Source organism: Myotis lucifugus, unplaced genomic scaffold (genome assembly GCF_000147115.1).
Source record: "Myotis lucifugus unplaced genomic scaffold, Myoluc2.0 scaffold_84, whole genome shotgun sequence".
NCBI lineage: Eukaryota > Metazoa > Chordata > Mammalia > Chiroptera > Vespertilionidae > Myotis > Myotis lucifugus.
The window spans coordinates 4,514,865-4,530,680 of record NW_005871132.1 but is presented as its reverse complement, the minus strand read 5'-3'; the positions used below and the strand labels follow the sequence as shown (position 1 = coordinate 4,530,680).

Here is a 15,816-nt window from a genome sequence, read left to right as displayed (position 1 = left end):
CAACCAAAAAAACCCGTTCCCCGAGACCGAGAAAGGCTTCATTCCGCTGCTCAAACCTCAGAAGGAAAGGTTGGGGGAGGGTAGGGGTAAAGGGGGAGAGTTCCAACCCAAGGGCTTTTTAAGGCATGCATATAAAGCCTAACCAAATGGGCCCCGGCCCCCAGGGGGGGTGAGGGCATGAGTGGGGGTGGGGTGGGGGGGCCAGTGGGGGGATAAGGGACACATACATATGTAATACCTTAATCAATAAAGAAAAAAAAAAAGCATCTAAGATCCCACCAACCCATGTTGACAATATTTTATGTAAATTGGTATTTCCTACTGATGTGCTGTGATCCTCATGAAAAGTGATATGGTTTACATTTGAGGAAACATTTAAAAAGTAAAATGCACATAAATAAGGCTGTGCTATTTACCCTCCATTCTACAGGGACCAATCCCAATGGGCAAGTTAAGCAGTGCCTGTTCAGAACTAAGAGCACAAGGATAAATGGTTGCCTGGGCTCAGAGAAAGGCCTTCTAGGGTGACTCCCTAGGCGGTACTTGGGGCTTCAGGGGATCTGAGGGCCAGGGGCCTACAAGGGAACTAAAGAAGGTGTTCCATAGCAAAGTCTATATAGCACCTATTAGAGCCACGGGTTTATACCAGCTTGTTTTCTGCTGGGATTTTTAGGAAGAAATTGGGATAAGCAAGAAACTAAAGTCATTGATATTTCCCAGGAAAGCACACTGTCACTTGAGCAAAGAAGGACCAGGGATTTCCTGCTGAAGTAATTTTCTCCTGCTGAAAAGAATGTGCTAATTTGACATGCAGAGCAGAAGGGCTCTTTTTCAAAGCTGTTGTAAAGAGAAGGCAAATACTACTTATCTTCCTGGAAAAAGATACCCTAAATGAACCCAGATCTTTCACAATCATAACTTGAAAGCAGAGACCAGAAGGTGCAGGAATAGTTTTCTGGCTAGAAGGGACTGTCTAGGAGCTTTGTCCCAAGTCCCTGTCTCTGAAGAGGATGATGCCCCATGGGGGAGATGACATCTATTTCTCGGAATCTCTGTTGGCAAGATGCAACCAATCAGTGGAGTAATGGTTCTCAACTGGGGGTGATTTTGCCCCCAGGGGACACTGGCAATGCCTATAGACATTTTTATTTATTTATTTTTTATTTATTTCAGAGAAGAAGGGAGAGGGAGAGATAGAAACATCAGTGATGAGAGAGAACCAGCTGCCTCCTACACGACCCCCCACTGGACATCGAGCCCACAACCCGGGCATGTGCCCTGACCAGGAATCCAACCTTGATCTCCTGGGTCACAGGTTGACACTCAACCACTGAGCCATGCTGGTCGGGCTGGAGACATTTTTGACTGTCATTAATGAGTGCTACTGGCATAGACAGGGTGAAGAGGACAGGGATGCTGCTTAAATATCCTATAATACACAAGACAGCCCTCAACAAAATGTCAACCGTGCTGAGGACGTGTGTGGGAGACAACCAGTGGATCTCAATCTCTCTCTCTCTGTTCCCCTCACTCCCTCCTTTCCACTCTCTCTAACAAAGCAATGGAAAAAATATCCTTAGGTGAGGATTACACCTGAGAAACCCTGGGTTATAGGAATCTGTACCCATCTACAGACTATGAAAAAGTCCCAAGATCCCAAAGTTGGTGGCAGAAGGCACTCTTTCCTGGATCCCAGAGAAGGAATACGCTGCTTTTAAATACTTTTATGCCTATGTCTGAAGACTTGAGTGAATTGTATAGAATATAATTATTGTCACTGGTACCTAACTGATACACCCAGATTAAAACAACCTAAGAAGACTGAACATCACTGTTTGGTCCCTGTACCTAGAAGAAGAAATCAACTCAGTTGACTTTAGAGTATGCTGTTCACTAGGCACTACATGACATATCAATGATAAGAGAGATATCCTAGATGTTTTTATCCCAGGTACTTGATAAAGAGGAAACATTTAGAGAAGTGAAAACTTTTATTTTTTTAATCCTCATCTGAGGATATTTTTTCCATTGCTTTTTTAGAGAGAGTGGAAAGGAGGGAGTGAGGGGAACAGAGAGAGAGAAAGAGAAAGAGAGAGAGATTGATTCACTGATTGCCTGCCACACACGTCCTGACTGGGGCTAGGGATTGAACCTGCAACACAGATATGTTCCCTTGACGGGGAATCGAACCCGCGACTCCTTTGGTGCACAGGATGACGCTCCAGCCACTGAGCAACACCACCAAGGCAAGAAGTGAAAACTATTTTAAAATTGGGTTGACAGGTTTTAAGTAGACTCAAAGGAACTGCTTCTCCTTTAAAACAGATCAGTGAGAAACAAAGCTGCTTATAACCCGGGGGTCAGCACTCACGAGATAGTCTCTGGGATTTCCTCCTCCTTTTTGAAGCGACCTGCCCATATCAGGATCTTCCTCTCCCAGTCCGTGGGTTTGTGTAATGGCACTCTGTGGCTGTAAGTCTCTGTGAGAAAAACAAGACGAGACAGCTTGCTTATGTGAGATTATGAATCTCAAATTTAGCAACAAAAAAATGCTAATTGTGCCATTTTAGATCTATTGGGTCTGACTTTTTGCCACCTGTGTAGGTTTCATGAATTATTCTGGAGTAGAGATAACCATCAGCAAGGGTGATAAAGATGAGAAGAGGCCAAGGGCCGAACCTCAGGCATGGCCCAAGAAAAGGGACAGGAGAAAATGGAGTGGCCCAGAGGCAGTTGAGTAAGAGGGGTAGAAAACCACAGACGTAGGAAAAATACTTTTAAAGAAAGGGGAAGTCATTGAAGATAAGGAGCAGAAAAGGTTAGGGAATGACAGAATGTCAAGGTTAGAAGGGATCTTGGAGATAGTCTCATCCAAATGCCGCATGCTGCCCACATCTCTACTGCAGACAGACCTCCTTGACTGTTACCTAACAGTCACACTCACTCCCACCTCCATACCTTTGTTTATGCTGTTCCTTTCACTTCACCAGAAGGCAACAGCAAAAGAACAGGAAAGTTAATAAGGAAAACATCCAAAGAACCAAAGGCGAGAAAAGAGGTTTAGAAGTATAGAAATAGTGCTGCTGTAGTTTTATCTAAAACTTCCAGGATTTGGCACAACTGTCACTATAGTATTTTTTCCTTCTCATTTTAAGCACTATATACCCATTAAAGATAATTCAGAAAGTATAGATGTGAAAAAAGAAAACATAGATGTGAAAAAAGAAAGTATAGATGTGGAAAAAAGAAAAAGATAAAAATCATCCCTAATTTTCTTGTCATAGCATAATCCCTATATTTTTATTTTGGTGTGTTTCCTAAGGCTTATCCCCATAATGATATATGTATGTGTAATGCTATATCTGTATCATGCTAATTTTACATTGCTACACACAATGTAACATTTTTAATCCTGCCTTATTCATTAGTATTATAACATTCCCCATGCTAGTACATGGTATTTATAAGCAACATTTCCAACATATGCATAATCTCATCAAGTAGATCTGACATACATAATTAATCATTCACAGAGTATTTGACATTTAGATTTATTTTCATTTTCCTTTATATATAAAAAATGGAAACATCTTTATACTCAAAGGTTTTCCCATATGTAGCGATTATTCCTTAGGATACATGCCCAGAAGTGAAACACCAGGTCGAAGGGCACAAACATTTTTAAGCTCTTTGATAAATATATTTTGAGTATGATTTCTTTCCACTCACCAAGACCTGCCTGGCCCGAGCATGAAGAAGCAACAAGCAAATTGTTCTTAGGACCCTACAGTTTGAAAATTATGCTCCTTCTTTCTATAGTGGTGAGTGAGAAGGGTGTGAGTTAGGGATAGGACTAAACGTGGCTGAAGTTAAAGCCCAAGCCAGACCTTAGCCCAGGTTGTATTTTACCCAAAACATCATGTCTTGATTTGGTTCATCTTTGGGGTTCCTTAAAAGATAATTTTAATTTCCAGACTACTATTCTTTGGTGCATCTATTCTCCTACAAAAAGTGACAGTCCAATCTTTGAGGCAAGAAATAAACATGACAAATGAGGAAAATGAAGAAATAATTGCTACCTGTGAGCACAGCCAAAGTCAGTACAATTTGGAGGTCTGAACTACATGACAGGGTATAATGCAGTGGCCACCTTCTTTTAGGTTTTTTTATTCCAAATTGACTCTTTGGGAGATGCCTCGTCCATAATTGAAAAAGTAATAAAAACTTACGGGACGGAGGTTTTGGACTTTCCTGGGGTTTGGTGCAAAATCCATTTATTCTCTTCCAATCAGAGTTTCTGGTAAGCCTTACAGATGAGGAAGCATCTCTTTCACATAACCTAAAACAATTTCCTAGAAAAGAGAGAAAAATGTCTCAGAGAAGGAAAATCTGATGTCTCCAAATGAGAAATGCCTACAAAGTATATATTTCATTTAATAAAATTAACCCATTTAGAAAATGAATATACTACTCTGTATGTAAGCTACATATACTATGTTTAGGGATGCTATGCTTGGTATTGTTTTAAAATATACATGTGTTGCTGATTAGAAAATTAGCAATTTATAACATAAACAATTTATCAGCTGTAAGTTTTATAAAAGTACTTCTCATAGGCCTTTTCATAACAATAAAGGTTCTGGTGGAAATATTATGTTTTATGTCACCTGGCTTTTTAGGTAAAGATTAGCAACCACAGACATGATAAACCAAGACACCAAGTTGCCAATATTCTTGTGGCCAACTCTGGGTAGGGAGTTGCAATGGCAAGGGGCTCTATAAAGCCTTGCTCCTTCCAAGTCACATTTCTCCAATTAAAAACCAACTTTAGCTCTGGCCAGTATGGCTCAGTTGACTGGAGTGTCATCCATACACCGGAAATTGGCGGGTGTCATCCATACACCGGAAACTGGCGGGTTTGATCCCCATGTGGGAGGCAATCGATGGATGTTTCTCATGCCTCTCTCTCTTCCTTCCTCTCTCTGAAATCAATTGTTAAAAATCACCTTTGGGAAAAAAAATCACCTTTGGATATAGTCATGAGTTATGTGTAATTTTAAAACTATACACACAGCCATCCTATATAATAAAAGCCTAATATGCTAAGTGTCCAGTCATTTAGTCGGCCATTCAACCAATCAAAGCATAATATGCTAATGATATGCTAAGGCTGCTCAACCATTTGCTATGACGTGCACTGAACACCAGGAGGTAGACGCTCCACCGGTAGGTTAGCTTGCTGCTGGGGTCCAGCTGACTGGGATTGCATGAGACGGACCGGACATGCCCTGGTGCCCTCCCATGGCCCCTCCCTGGCTGGCCAACCTCTCATGTCCCTCCCTGGCCCTGATTGTGCACTGGTGGGGTCCCTCTGCCTGGCCTGTGCCCTTTTGCAATCCGGGGCCCTCAGGGGATGTTGGAAAGCCGGTTTCGGCCCGATGGCGGAATGACCGGTTGTTATGACGTGCACTGACCACCAGGGGGCAGACGCTCAATGCAGGAGCTGCCCTCTGGTGGTCAGTGCACTCCCAGAGGGGAAGTGCCACTCAGCCAGAAGCCGAGCTCACGGCTGGCGAGCGCAACGGCAGTGGCAGGGGCCTCTCCCGCCTCCACAGCAGTGCTAAGCCATCAGTTGGACATCCCCCGAGGGCTCTTGGGCTGAGAGAGGGCACAGGCTGGGCTGAAGGACCCTCCCGAGTGCACAGGTTTCATGCACAGGGTCTCTAGCCCATATATATAAAAGCCTAAGTGACCCGTTATGACAGGAGCTGCCTCCTGGTGGTCAGTGCACTCCCAAAGAAAGAGCACTGCTCAGCCAGATGCCGGCTCACAGCTGGCGAGTGCAGCTGCGGCAGGAGCCTCTCCCGCCTCCACGGCAGTGCTACCGACCGGCAGCAGCAGGTGCAGCAGGGCTGGGATGAACAGGAATGGTGTGGCGCCCAGCCCTAGTTTGGGTCCCTCTCCGGCCGCCTGCCACTTTGGCACTGCTACCTCCCTTGGAGGATGTCGGACTGCCAGTTCGGCATGATCTCTATAGGCCAGGCTTGCACTGGGCCATGCACCAGGTCTCTAGTAAATATATAAAACTGTATCTATATATATAAAAGCCTAATATGCTAAGTGTCCAACCCTTCGGTTGACTGCTCGACTAGTTGCTATGATGTGCACTGACCACCAGGTGGCAGACACTCTGAGGTTAGCTTGCTGCTGGGATCTGGCCAATAGGGACTGGGTGAGATGGGCTGGACATGCCCTGGAGCCCTCTCACGGTCCCTCCCCGGTCTCTAAAATATTTCTTTCTAATTAATTTCCTTTCAATGTACACAAATTCGTGCACCGGGCCTCTAGATATAGGTTGGTAATTTTTCAAATCTAAGTTCTAAGCACTGACAGAGTAGTATTACAAATCTCCATGTACTCACCACACAGTTTCAACAATTAATACGTGGCTAATAAACAGTTTCATCTGAACCCCACCCTCTCCTTCTCCCCTACTTAATTATTTTAAAGCAAATCCAAAACATCATGTCAGTTCTCCAGAAATACTTCAGTATGCATCTCAACCCAAATAACTTTTCAAATAATAACTTTTTGTATTACTATAAAATAATTCCTTGTTATCATCACATTTTGGTCAAAAAATGATTCAGTTTGGGCTCATAATTTTTTTAGTTGGTTTATTCTAAATAGGTGCACACATTGAATATGGTTGATGCTTCCTGTGTAGGTCACGCCCTCCTTTTTTGGTGTGATTTATTTGTTGAAGAAACTAGGTAATTAGTTCTATAGAATTTCCCTCATTTGAGATTTTGTTAATTGCATCCCCTTAGTGTTGCTTAATATATTCTAACTCCCCTATTTCTTGTAAACAAATGTTTGAGGTTTGATCAGATTCAAGTTAGAATTTTTTTTAGCAAAATGTCAAAGGTAGCATTATAGCTCCTACTGCACTGCCATCAAGAGGCATACTTTGGCCCTAACCGGTTTGGCTCTGTGGGTAGAGCGTTGGCCTGCAGACTGAAGGGTCCCAGGTTCGATTCCGGTCAAGGGCATGCACCTTGGTTGTGGACACATCCCCAGTAGGAGGTGTGCAGGAGGCAGCTGAATCGATGTTTCTCTCTCATCGATGTTTCTAACTCTCTATCTCTCTCCCTTACTCTCTGTTAAACATCAATAAAATATATTTTTTAAAAAAGAGGCATACTTTGATTTTAAGATCAGATTTTAAGATTAAGGTTAGACAGACCAAAATCTCTGATGAATAAGGATGCAAAAATCCTAAACAAAACACTAGCAAATCAAATACAATAATACATTAAAAAATAATACATCACGATTAGGTGGGGTTCATTCCAGGAACACAAGGATGGTTCAGCATACGCAAATCGATCAATGTAATATACCACATTAATAAAAGAAAGGATAAAAAGCATATGATTTTATCAATAGATGCAGAAAAAGCATTTTATAGGATACAATATTTATTTATGGTCAAAACACTCAATAAAATGGGTATAGAAGGAAAGTACCTCAATAATATAAAGGCCATATATGACAAACCCTTAGCCATTAGCATACTCAACAGTGAGAAATGGAAATCTTTTCCTCTAAAATCAGGAACAAGAAACCTACTCTCACCACTCTTATTCAACATAGTTCTGGAAGTCCTAGCCAGAATCAGGCAAGAGAAAGGAATGAAAGGCACCCAAATTGGGAAAGAAGAAGGAAAACTATCACTTTTTGCAGATGATGATTCTGTATATAGAAAATACTAAAGACTCCACCAAAAACCTATTAGAAACAATAAATGAATATAGTAAAACTGCAGGATACAAATTAATGTACAAAAATCCACTGCTTTCCTATATACTAAAATTGAAACTTTAGACAAAGAAATAAAAAAAAATTCCTTTTGCAATTGCAATAAATAAAACACCTGGGAATAAACTTAACAAAAGATGTGAAGGACCTATATTCTGAAAACTACAAAGCATTATTTAAAAAGAATGAAAAAGATACAATGAAATGGAAAGATATACCATGTTCATGAACGGAAGAATCAACATAGTTAAAATTGTCATAATTACCCCAAACAACATACAAATTTAATGCAATAACCCATCAAAATCCCTATGTCATTTTTTAAAGAAATAGAATTTAAAAAATGTATAGATTTGTATGAAACCACAAAAGTACCCAAATAGGCAAAGCAAACCTGAGGTAAAAAAGAATGAAGCTGGAATATCACACTATCTGACTTCAAATTATATACACTACAGAGATTTGATAATCGAAACAGCATGGTACTGGCAGAAGAACAGACACACATACCAATGGAACAGAATTGAGAACCTAGAAATAAAACCACATATGGGAAAATAAATTTTAACAAAGGAGCCAAAACATACAATGGAGAAAAGAGAGTCTCTTCAATAAGTGGTGCTGCACCCCAAAAGACCAATACCAAGGCACATTTTAATTAAATTGGCAAATACCAATAGCCCCAACTGCCCTCCCCTGCTTGCCCGGTCATCCCTAACTGCCCTCCCCTGCAGGACTGATTGCCCACAACTGCCCTCCGCTGCTGGCCATCTTGTGTTGGAGTGATGGTCAATTTGCATATTACCTCTTTATTACATAGGATGGGCAAAGGATGTGAACACACACCTCTCCCAAGACATAAAGCTCTGGCTGGGTGGCTCAGTTGGCTGGGGCATCCTCCTATACACCAAAAGGTTACAGGTTTGAATCCCAATCAGGGCACATACCTGTTTCAGGTTTGATATGGGAGGCAACCAATCAATGTTTCTCTCTCCCTTCCTCTCTCTCTAAAATCAATAAATATATCCTCAGGTGAGGATTGAAAAAAAGACGACATACAAAAAGCCACCAGATATATGAAAAGATGTTCAATTTACTAGCTATTAGGGAAATGTAAGTAAAAACTATGACATACCACCTCACACCTGTTAAAATGGCTATTATCAACAAGACAGGTAATAACAAGTGTTGGAGAGGCTGTGGAGAAAAAAAGAATCCTTGGCCCTAGCTGATAGCTCAGTTAGAGTGTCGTCTGATATGCCAAGGTTGTGGGTTCAAACCCTGGTCAGGGTACATATAAGAATCAGTGAATGAATGCATAAGTAAATGAAACAACAAATCAGTTTCTCTCCCTCCCTCTCCCCCTTTCTCTCTAAAATCAATCAATCAATATTTTAAAAAAGGAACCTCCATTCACTGCTGATGGGAATGTAAATTGGTACCGCCACTTTGGCAGACAGACTGGTGGTTCCTCAAAAAAGTCAAAAATAGAGTTACCATATGACCTAGTAATCCCTCTTTTGGGTATCTACCTGAAAAACTAAAAAACATTTATACATAAAGATATATGCACTCCTATACTGATTGCAGCATTATTCCTGGTGGCCAAGACATAGAGACAACCAAGGTGTCCTTTCATAGATGGGATAAAGATGTATGCACAATGGATATTACTCAACCATAAGATGAAATACTACCATTTGTGACAACATGGATGGACTTTGAGAATATTATGCTAAGTGAAATAAGTCAGAAAAAAACTAAGAAGCATATGATTTCTTCTCATAAATCTCAGAGACACAGACAACAGCATGGTGGTTACCAGAGGGAAGGGGGTGGACGGCAGTAAGGGGTAAAAGAGGGATAAATATATGGTGATGAAAGATGATTTGACTTCCGGTGGTGGGTACACAATGCAATGTACAGATCATGTATCACAGAAATGTACACTTGAAACCTATATGACCCTGTTAGCCTATGTCACCCCAGTAAATAATAATAAAAGGAGAACCTGGGACATAGGCCACAATGGCCTAATACACCTAGAAATGTTTTTGAAATCTCATGCTTTATAAAATTGGCATTGTTATATAAAATAACTATGATGTATCAAATTGCTTACCAGTTGTAACCCCAATTTGCCCCTGAATGTTATTTCTCCCACCCTAGGGCATCCTCACTATCCCTTCTTTGATGCCTATGGAAATATTGAGGTTCTCCTGTAATTGAAATTGAGTTCATTTTTAGTTTCTATTATTATTTTTATTTCAGGCATCACATCCAGAAAGGATTTTCAGAGTTTTATTTTCTTCCTGGGACTGGCAAAAGCACAGGGAGTGATTGCATTCCTTTATACCCAAGGATTGCTTCACAGAGGCAGGAAGACCTTGACCCCACACCGTCAGCCCCAGTTCCTAACCACAGAATCAAGAAGGGCAGGGAAACCTCCATCACTGACCCTTCACAAAACCTCCTGTGCCATTACCTTGGGGCATGTCACCAGATTCTAATCATTGTCCCATGAGGGAAGAGCAAAAATAAAACAAAATACTAGGCCAACTTTTTAATATAGATTTAAATGAGGCTGTGTTACTCTGAAAGTAAGAGTCAGAATAAGTGTGGACTGACCATGGTGAATGTGTTATTACTCAGCAAATCCAGAAACAGAAAAACCAAAGGGCAACTTCTTTGAAGTGATATTAATGAAAGGGTTTTAAAAAGAAAATAAAGCATTACATTTACCTATAAAATAAAAGACACTACTGTGGACTTCTCATGGGCATATGTATTTGTGTAAAGATTTTTGAAAGAACATTTTTGTTACTTGACTCCATATCATAAAATTCATCCTTTTAAAGCATATGACTGGTTTTTAGTATAGTCACAATTTATGTACTAATTACTACTATGTAATTTCAGGAGATTTTCATCATCCCAGAAAGAAATCCCAAATCCATTAGTATTCACATTTTTCCTCTCCCCAGCCTCAGGAAACTACTAATCTACTTTTTGTCTCTATGGATTTGTATATTCTGGACTTTTTATATAAATCAAGTAATATAATATGTGGCCTTTTGTGACTGGCTTCCTTCACCTAGCAAATTTTCAAGGTTCATCCATGTTGTAGCATTTATCAGTACTTGATTTTTTCATGGACAACTTTTATTCCATTGTATAGATATCCCAGATTTTGTTTAAATATTAGACAATGGACCTTTAGGTGGTTCCTACTTTTGGGCTGTTATGAAGAATGCTGCTATGGACGTTTGTGTATAAGGAGGGAACATCTATTTTCATTTCTTTGAGACATATACTATGAGATGAAATTGCTGGGTCATATGGTAACCACAGTTAATCATTTGAGGAACTGCAATACTGTTTTCCAAGTGGCTGTAGCATTTTACATTTCTATCAGCAATGTCTGAGTATTTTTTTATTTTTTAATTAAAGCCATTCTAGCAGGTGTGAAGTGGTCTCTCATTGTAGTCTTGATTTGTATTTTTCTACTGAGTAATGATGTTGAGGATCTTTTCATATGCTTATAGTTATTTATATATCTTTTCTGGAGAAATGTTCATTTCTTAACTGGTTGTCTTTTATTATCAAGTTGTAAAGAGTCTTTATATATTCTGGATAAAAGCTCCTTCTTTGATCTGACTGCATATATATTCTCCCATTCATACGCTGTCTTTTCACTCTCTTGATGATGTCCTTTGAGTAAAGAAATTTCTAATTTTGATAAAGTCCAACTTATCCTTTTATTTTTTATTGCTTGAGCTTTGGTGTCATACAGGGTCACAAAGGTTTGCTCTAAGAATGTTATAGTTTTAGCTTTAACATTTAAAATAGTGATTCTTTTTTTTTTAACTTACTCATCTTTTAAAAATACTTTTATTTAGGATTTTGAGAAACATTGATTTGTTCCACTTATTTATGCATTCGTTTGTTGATTCTTCTATGGTCCCTGAGCAGGATTCGAACTCACAACCTTTGTGTATCAGGATGATGCTCTGATCAATTGAGCTACCAGCCAGGGCAGGATTGTGATTCATTTTGAGTTAATATTCGTACATTGTGTGTGGAAAGGAGGGGTCCAACTGTATTCTTTTGCATGTCAACATTTAGTTCTTCCACTGGATTCTGTGGGTTTTGAAGTGATATTTGATATGAAGTGATATTTGGCAGAAAGTACACACTACAATTGAGCTCGCTTGTTCCTCATTGTAAAATGTGGTTAATGTAATCTTTACTTCACCAGGGCATCATTTGTTGAAAAGACTATTCTTTTCTCTGTTGAATGTTTTGGCACAATTCAGAAAATCAATTGACCAAAGATGTGAGGGTTTAATTCTGACTCTCAATTCTATTGCACTGATCTATAGTCCCTCGTGTTCCTTGTTGTGTTTTGCCACAGAAGGCTATGTTCCATGTTAGCCTGTTGGTCAGCCAATAACTGGACAGAGACTTCATTAAATGTGTTCCACCAATAAGGCTTGCGAGTCTTTGCTGAAGAACTGTGTGCATGCTGGGCCATGCTCCAGGGTGGGGGTTATGGGGCAGGGGAGCTGGTGGCACTGAATTAGCTCTGAGCATGAGAGAGAGAGAGAGAGAGAGAGAGAGAGAGAGAGAGAGAGAGAGAGACAGACGCTAGCTCTGTGAATGGGAGTTTCCAGAGAAGTGTCAGGTCAAACAGTAAAAATCCTCTGAGGCTGAGGGTTTGGGGGAACTCTAAATCTATTCTGCCTTCTTCAGTGCTAAAATGCTGGTTTCCATAGCTACGGTGATTGTGGGGCTATTAGTTTTCAAGGCTACTGTGAAGCTGAGAGGAGATAGCAAATCAGTTAAACTCCACAAGGCTTGCTGTACCATGATTAAGCCATTTTTCTTGGATAAATGCTACTTGGATTGTCACAAGCCTCTGGTTATTTTCTAGAGTTCTGCAAAAATTGATTCTAAGAATTTCTGGCAGTTTTTCATTGTTTTATATAGGAGTGGAGTTTCAGAGGTCCTTACTCTAACACACCAGAAGTCAGAACCCCTATTTGTGCAAGGATTTGTGGTTACCTGCAGTCTGATTTCCTTCATTAGAGGCCTCAATTATTCCCGTGTTCTAGGGCTGTTATTCCAGAAAGCTTTGCCTGGGTCCCGGTAACCACACCATCAGTGCCACCTTGGGGCAGCAAGTACACACTACAATCAAGCATGCCGGTTCCTCATTTTAAAATGTGGTTAATGTAGTCGACTTCACCAGGGCTGCTTTGAAGATTAAATGGAAAAAACAAACGTTGGAGCATTTGGCAAGATGTTTGAAACACAGCAGGCACTCTTAAAGGTTAAGTTTGTTTTTTGAAACACTACTTAAGACATTAATCTTCAAAACATTTCCAGAGCACTTTTTCTGAGAAATCATGCAGTTACTAGGACATGAGAAAATTCTATGAACACTATTCAAAAGATTTTTATGGCTCTCAGGATTACAGCAAAATTATTTAGTGGCGTGTTCTCACACTTTAGTGTGCATGAGAATAACTGGAATGGCTTGTTAAAACACAAATCACTGGACACACCTACCTCCAGTTTCAGAATCAATAGTTATGAGGTGGAGGCTGGGAATTTGCATTCCTAACAAATTTCCAGGTGAAGTTGCTGCTTCTGGTTTGGAACTACACTTTGAGAACCACTGTTTTTTTAAACAAATTGCGGTAAAATATATTTAACACACATTTTACCATTTATAAATGTACAGTTCTGTGGTATTAAGTACATGCACACTGTTGTGACACTATCACCAGAATTCACCGTCACCACTATCTATCTCCAGGACTTTTTCATCTTCCCCAGAGAACCACTGGTTTCATGAGACCTACAGGCCCCGTCTCACAGTCCTGTCCCACTCCCTTCTGGCAGGCACTGAGACAGAAAGGAACAAAGGTAATTGGCAGTGAGCTAGGACTCTGCTCTCTAAGTAGGAAACAGAAAAATAATCAACAGCCTTAGCTGGTTTGGCTCAGTGGATAGAACATTGGCTTGTGAACTGAAAGGTCTCGGGTTCGGTTCCGGTCAAGGGCACATGCCCCGGTTGTGGGATGGATCCCCAGTGGGGGACGTACAGGAGGCAGCGATCAATGATTCTCTGTCATCATTGATGTTTCTCTCTCTCCCTTCTCTCTTCTCTGAAATCAATAAAAATATATTTAAAAAAGAATCAGTAATTATTTCCTTTGGTAACTGCCTTTCCCCATCCCTCTTTTTTTTTTTTAAAAAAAATACATTTTTATTGATTTCAGAGAGAAGGGAGAGAGAGAAACATCAATGATGATAGAGAATCATTCATTGGCTGCCTCCTGCACGTCCCCCACTGGGGATCCAGCCCACAACCCGGGCATGTGCCCTTGACTGGAATCGAACCTGGGACCCTTAGTCCGCAGGCCAACGCTCTACCCACTGAGCCAAACCGGTTAGGGTGCCCCATCCCACTTAATAAGAACACAGGCAGTTTAGGAGAATAGAGAAGAATAGACAGTTAAGAACAGAAGTTGCCTCTCAGCTCAGTTTAGGTAGTAATTTAAAGCAAAAATGCTCACATCTACACCTATTTACAATCAGTCACATAAACGCATGTTTGGAGAAACTCAACAAATAACTGAGTACCTACCATGGTCCAGGCAATATACAAAAAGAGATGAAAATCTATTCCAGTAGAACTTACATTCTATTGGAGGGGAAAACTATATAGTTAGATAGTAAGTGCCAGAGAGAAAACATGAACAGAGGGGATATGAAGTACTTGTGTGCTTGGAGTGGAGTGTGTGGGTGAAATTTTAGATAGGATAGTCCGGGAAGTTCTCTTTGAGAATGCCCTGTTGAAGGAAGTGAAGGAGCTAGCTATACATATCTACATGCAGATATCTGGTGGAATGCTATTTCAAACAGAAACAACAGTAAGTGCAAGGGCCCTAGAGCGATTCTGGAACAGAGTAAATAATGTGAAAAGGATTTGAGATCACAGAGGTACCTGAGGTGGCGGTGGGGATAAGGACTTGAAGGTATGAGGGGTTTATCTAAATCAGAAAATATTTACCAAATTTTTCTCACTACAGCTTCATATTAGATGCCAACCAATGCAAAAAATAATTTTAAAAACTGACATCACTAAAAAATGAAGTACTTGATCTCAGTTTTTACTTTGCGATTATAAAAAAAAATGAAAGCATTAAAGTTTTAGTATTATTAAGGCTTTCTTTTTTATCTCTAAGAGATAGAATATTTTGCCCCAGATATCCAAGTCAAAAATTTTCCATCTCTGGTGGACTACAATTAAAAACAAACATACAAATTAAAAAGAAAATAGCCCTTTAGCTCTCTGGTTGAACTTGCAGACTGTCCCTGGCTGACAGTTCTACATCCCTAGGGCCCTAGCAGGAAGTCAAGATGAAGCCTCACAGCTGCCTCTAAGGCTGTGATTGGCAATGGCTGGTTAATATTAAGAGTAGAGGTTTTGTTTTTTTTTTAAAATATATTTTATTGATTTTTTACAGAGAGGAAAGGAGAGAGATAGAGAGTTAGAAACATCGATGAGAGAGAAACATCGATCAGTCGCCTCCTGCACATCTCCCACCGGGGATGTGCCCGCAACCCAGGTACATGCCCTTGACCGGAATCGAACCTGGGACCTTTCAGTCCGCAGGCGACGTTCTATCCACTGAGCCAAACCGGTTTCGGCAAGAGTAGAGGTTCTTGCCCTGATCGGGTAGCTTAGTTGGTTAGAGTGTGGTCCCAATATGCCAAGATTGTAGGTTCGATCCCCAGTCAGGGCACATACAAGAAGCAACCAATGAATGCATAAATAAGGAGAATAACAAACTGATGATTTTCTCTCTCTCTCCTTCTCCCTCCCACTTCCTCTCTCTAAAATCCTTTTTAAAAAATTAAAAAAAGAAGAGTAGAGGTTCTCAAACTTTCAAATATGTTATTAGACCCCATTTCCAGATTTTC

General features: G+C 40.4%; 1 protein-coding gene across 1 annotated transcript in view; it reads right to left on the bottom strand.

Annotated features, from left to right (window-relative positions):
• The window catches only part of FAM162A (family with sequence similarity 162 member A), a 33,950-nt gene that overhangs the window by 5,415 nt on the left and 12,719 nt on the right, over positions 1-15,816 (bottom strand). Inside the window, exons 2-3 of the mRNA XM_006090952.3 lie at positions 4,230-4,352; positions 2,372-2,480 (exon numbers count right to left, since the gene is read on the bottom strand). Coding sequence (XP_006091014.1) covers positions 2,372-2,480; positions 4,230-4,352 — 232 coding nt within the window. The remainder of the gene's footprint in view (positions 1-2,371; positions 2,481-4,229; positions 4,353-15,816) is intronic.